This window comes from Desmodus rotundus, chromosome 1 (genome assembly GCF_022682495.2).
Source record: "Desmodus rotundus isolate HL8 chromosome 1, HLdesRot8A.1, whole genome shotgun sequence".
Lineage (NCBI taxonomy): Eukaryota > Metazoa > Chordata > Mammalia > Chiroptera > Phyllostomidae > Desmodus > Desmodus rotundus.
Window position 1 is genome coordinate 77974297 of NC_071387.1, and position 5582 is coordinate 77979878.

The following is a 5582-nucleotide window of genomic DNA, read 5'->3' on the forward strand; positions in this document are numbered from 1 at the left end:
ATGAACCGCCCGCCAAGGGCATGACTTCAGAGTAACGAGTGGATCGGGTTGGCAGGGAGGCGGGAGACGCTCCTCACCGCTGACCCTGTCCCCGAGCTCGCCTTCTCCGGGTCCACTGAGGTAGATTCGACTTTTGCCGGGAAGAGTCGGGATGTCACGGGCCGGGAATCCCAGCGCCCAGAGGCCCCGCCCCGGGCCGGCTCAGCCAATCGCGGCGCGTACAGGCGCCGTGGGGGCAGGGCGCCCGGGACGAAACCCGGGGCCTTAAAGGCTGAGTCAGGAGCCCCTGGGTCAGAACCGCGGGCCTCGTCGACCTTCGAGGGGTTTGCTGCGTCTGTGGAGTGCCCTGCGCAGCTGTGGCCGCCACAGGTCAGTCGACGGCTGAGGCGCGTCGGAGACAGGGACTGGAGGAGGGGCCCACCCGAGGACAGGGGCAACAGGGCAGGCGCGACCCCCGGGAACGGGGGCGTCCGCTTACCCGGAGCTGGTGAGGGCTGGTGAGGCTGGGTCGGCGCTGCCTGGAGCCCTGCCCCTGCCCCTGGCAGCCTGGAGGTGGGGAATGGTAGAAGGAAGAGTCAGCGACCCCGGGGGGCCGCTGAGACCTGGGCTGGAGCCGGTCCGCCTCCGGGCGTTCGAGGCCTGTGCGTGGAGCGGGTCAGCCTCCGGGCGGTAGCGGGGCGGTGGGGCCCGGCTCCCAACGAAAGCGTCAACATCCTCTGGACGCGGCTGGCGGCGCGCAGGGGGCGGAGCGGCATTCCCGCGGCCGGCCCGCCGGCAACGTCAGCGTCACCTGGCGGGGGCTGCTTCTCAGAACACCTGGAGAGCAGGGCCCGTGCAGGCTGGGGAACCGGGGGCTCGTACTCCTGAGAGCCCTGTGATGGCGTCGCGGGTATAGGAGAGGGACTAGGGTTGTCGGGTGCAGAGGCCAGTTGTGGGGACGGCAGAGCGCTGGTGCAGTCCTGCCCATATTTTCCTGGGAAGGCCTTTCAGAAAGGTTTGTAGGCATATTTCACCCCCTGCCGTACAAGTCAAGAAGAAGGGTGTAAGGTGGACACCTAACTCCTGAAGGATCCTTGTCCCTACTTGGGATCAGGCGTCCTGGGAAATAAGAGTTTCTGAGTCATTTTGATACCTTGACTAAAAAATCAGGACCAACAGTTACCTGGTCGTTGCTTTAAAATTCTGACCCATAAGGTACCCGAAGACTCTTATCGAAACCTAAATTATCATTGTACTATTACAATGAAGTCTGTTTCAGTTCCCATAGCACTTGTCAGTCTGTTTTTCATTTTGATGGCTGAATCATATACCTCCGCTATTTGGTAAGTCCTAGCCTGTTTCTCCACCCACATTCTTAGCCTTCTTCCACGGACTTCCATAAATATTTGGGAAGGTAATTTAAATGTTATTACCCAACAGTAGTGACTATAACATCTCAGAAGAAAGGTTTTCGTTAGAAAGGATAGGTTTTTTAGAAGGATTGGTCTAATCAGATAACTCATTTTTCCTCCCCTTTCTAGGTTTTTGAAACATGAAAACTTCACTTCTCCTGGCTGCCCTTTTCTTGGGAATAGCCTCAGCTATTCCAAAATTTGACCACAGTCTGAATGCAGAGTGGTACCAGTGGAAGGCAACGTACAGGAGACTTTATGGCGCGGTTGGTAACATTGGAACTGTTGAGAGGGATCCCACTGAGAAGGGCCCTTGCAGTTAGGAGTTTATAGCCAGAGAGGCACTTCTAGAGGTCAGCTTTACCAAGGCAATAACTTAATGGCAGCCAGTAATGGGCACAATACGGGTATACTTCCCTGTGTTGGAACTTAGAGAACAGCACCCAGAAGGATAAAGCCTTCCCGGGCTGTGGTTTCTCTTCCTCTTTGTCTGCAAATCCACTGGGTTTTCAGTAGAAATAAAGACAATATGGTATATGTTTGCCTCTAGGATGAAGAAGGATGGAGGAGAGCAGTGTGGGAGAAAAATAGGAAAATGATTGAACTGCACAATCGGGAATACAGCCAAAGGAAACATGGCTTCACCATGGCCATGAATGCCTTTGGTGACATGGTGAGTGTGGCACCGGAGGCTTTAGTTTTTGTGCTTCTTCTCAGTACTTTAGCAAAATAACCTCTTGCTTTTTCAACAATTTATTCACTTTTCCTTATAGACCAATGAAGAATTCAGGCAGGTGATGAATGGCTTTCTAAAGCAGAAGCAGCACAGGAATGGGAGATTGTTCCGAGAACCTCTGTTTGCTGAGATCCCCTCATCTGTGGACTGGAGACAGAAAGGCTATGTCACTCCTGTGAAGAATCAGGTGTGGTAGTGTTCACATCTTTTATCTCAGGAAAGCCAAAGACGAATGGCATCCCTGCTTTGAAAGACTGGAATAACTTGCAGTTTGCTAGTGTTTTTTAAAAATAGTGTTCAGGTATATGGGTTGTTGTCAATCTTTGTATTTGTCTTATAAGCTGATCACTTTTTTTATTTTCAGGGTCAGTGTGGTTCTTGTTGGGCTTTTAGCGCAAATGGTGCTCTTGAAGGACAGATGTTCCGGAAAACGGGCAAACTTGTTTCTCTGAGTGAGCAGAACCTGGTGGACTGCTCTCACTCTCAAGGCAATCAGGGCTGCAATGGTGGCTTAATGGATAATGCCTTCCAGTATGTCAAGGACAACAAAGGCCTGGACTCAGAGGAATCCTACCCATATCTTGGAAGGGTAAATGGAGCTCCTTATCTTGTTATTCCAGTTCTGCTTTTGAAAGTTGAACATTTTCAGAGGTAACAGACACCTTAGCATTCACATTTTAGGTACAAACTCTCAGAACTGTAGCTGTAAATTTTCAGCCTTTGCACAGATCTTTGATTAGGTGGTTAACTATATAGATGGTTTTATTTCTATGTAACATGGAGAATATATGAATTATTCTGCATGTAATGCAAATTTCTCCTTAGTGAAAAATTTCCCAAGGACAGGTAGACCTAAAGTTTCATTTGCTAACTTTTCGATTTCAAGGCTACCAGTAGCATTTTGCTTTCTGGGTTGCTGTCAAAGTTGACTTAGAAATCATTAAGGTGCAGACTGCTAAGTTTTGAGGTCTTAGAACTAATGTTTCCCAGGAGGTGGCTGGTAGTCATTGTCTCTTCCCTTTTACCTTTAAAAGGAATCAAATACCTGTAACTACAGACCTGAGTATTCTGCTGCCAACGACACTGGCTTTGTGGATATCCCTCAGCATGAGAGGGGCCTTATGAAGGCAGTGGCAACTGTGGGGCCCATCTCGGTTGCTATTGATGCAGGCCATTCATCGTTCCAGTTCTATAGTGAGGGTAGGTGTCTGTCTTCTCATTATAGAAATGCAGGCAGGCAAAAACAGAAAACACCACCATGGTTACCTTTTTGGTATGGAGTCCTTTCCAAGACTGTAGAATTTTGAGTGTGTGCATTGAATATAGTGGTGTTTCCACTTTAAATATTTCCTCATGATCACAAACTGTTCATAGATATTTTTAAATGGCTATGTAATTTATTCTGTAGATATAACCTAATTTACTTAACTATTCTCCAATTGTTGGACCTTTTTTCCAATAATTTCTTACTATTGTAATTAGAACTATAAAGAGCCCTATGTCTCAGGGTTCTTTATAGAACATTTAGTTGGCATTCTAGGAGTAGAAAGGATTATGCTGATTAATATTAGTTAGATGAGTGCCTAAATCATATTGGTCTGGATAACTAGATCTTATTGAAATTTTTTTTAGGTAGAATATTTATTGGATTTAATTGTTTTGTTGATTTCCAGTGAGTTGAGTTTGATTTTTTACTTTTATCAGCCATTACTATTTTTTGGCAGATGTTAAGTCTTACTTGGAATGTATGACATTACACTGAGCTTTGAGATGCCTCTCTTAACGGTGGTAGATAGGGAAGGTTCCCGTCACCTGTCATTTGGAGGTTCTCACCCCACCACTGAATTTTGCCCTCACAGGCATATACTATGAACCAAACTGCAGCAGCAAAGACTTGGATCATGGTGTTCTGGTGGTTGGCTATGGATCTGAAGGAGCACAATCAGACAGCAATAAATTTTGGATTGTCAAGAACAGGTATAAAACTCCAAATATTACATTTGAAATTGAAAAGGGAATCCTTGTTTGAAATCAGTATTTGGTTTTAGGTCCAAAAATGCTCAATTTTGAAATCCCAGGAGTCTTTTTCCCACTTAGAGATAATACAAAAGTTCTGATGTTTGAATATAAGATTCTGTTAGTGTAGCAACCTGGTTAGTGTCATGTATTTGTAATATTGTATTTCAAAATTCTGAAAATTTTCTTAAGAAATACATTTGGCCCCAAGGGTTTTAGACAAAGGATTTTTTACGTGCAGGGTTGAGAGCTGGGTTCCTTTTTCTGTCTCCAGTTTTTTCACCAAGGTATAGTGAGCAGAAGCATCTACCTCTGCTGATTCTTTAAGTCTAAAAATTGCCCAGGAGTTCAGTGGTCTCTGCATTGTTCCTGTTACCATTCTTTCGATGCCCTGCCATTGCATTGTTTCCCATCTCTCAGAGGCCTTGGGGGTTGTCAGGAGCGATTCTCACAGTTAAAATCTTTAACTGAGATGATGTGTAAGAGAGCCTGTGGAAACAGACTGTTACACTGGACTGTTCTGCCTCAATTTCCTATCTTAATAAGTTAAAATAAGGACCCAGGAGAATTAATATACTTATAACTGTGTGTAATAGCACTGAGAATAGTATCTGATACATGTTAAACACTTTTAAGTATTACCTAGTATTATTAATGAAACTAATGTGTATTTGATTCTTTGTGTAAAATGGAAAACATGCTGTTCTTTCAGCTGGGGGACAGGATGGGGCATGAGTGGCTACGTAAAAATGGCCAGAGACCAGAGCAACCACTGTGGAATCGCCACCGCGGCCAGCTATCCCACCGTGTGAGCTGATGGACAGTGATAATAGAAGCCTTGAGGACAGGCATATCTGGAGGAATTCTACCTTAAAACTGATCAGACCTTTATTGTATAAGATGAGAAACTTGAATCATCAAGGATCCAAGTTGTGATGTGAATTCTCTGACATTTTTAAAAGGGTAAAATGTTACCAGTTCTTTAATGACTGTTCTAAATAGCTTTATAATATTGAAGACTCATTGCTTAATTCTCAGACTTTTTTGAATTTTCATTTTTTAAAAGGATATATAAAACTTTACCTTTTAAAATAAATTTTAATTCATTATGTAGATGTGGACTTCTTTCTGTTTTTAATTCACTAAATTTTTGCATAGTCAGGAAATATAATTGGGCTATAAAGACATAACTGAATGTGTCAATGGTGTGTGGGAGAAAGATACTGGGTAGCCCTCTGGATCTTGTAGTTATAAATACATGGATTTTATGTCAGCTGCCCATTGGGGGTGTTGACCTAACCCTTGAATCTAGGAAAATGTAATAAACAATCTGGAAGGACAAAGGTAAATTTGTTTTAATAAAGGAAAACAATTTAATTTTTAGAGAAGTGAATAGACATACAGAATTCTAGGTTTTAGATACTAGAAAAGGAACTCCT

General features: G+C 44.4%; 1 protein-coding gene across 1 annotated transcript; it reads left to right on the top strand.

The window, feature by feature from the left end:
- The first annotated feature begins 213 nt into the window (after positions 1-213).
- LOC112302733 (procathepsin L) lies at positions 214-5256 on the top strand. Its single transcript, XM_024558280.3, has 8 exons — positions 214-369; positions 1521-1657; positions 1942-2064; positions 2165-2314; positions 2492-2716; positions 3162-3327; positions 3987-4104; positions 4856-5256. Exons 2-8 carry the CDS (start codon positions 1532-1534, stop codon positions 4953-4955), a joined length of 1008 nt encoding a protein of 335 aa, XP_024414048.2. The 5' UTR covers positions 214-369; positions 1521-1531; the 3' UTR covers positions 4956-5256.
- The last annotated feature ends 326 nt before the right edge of the window (positions 5257-5582 follow it).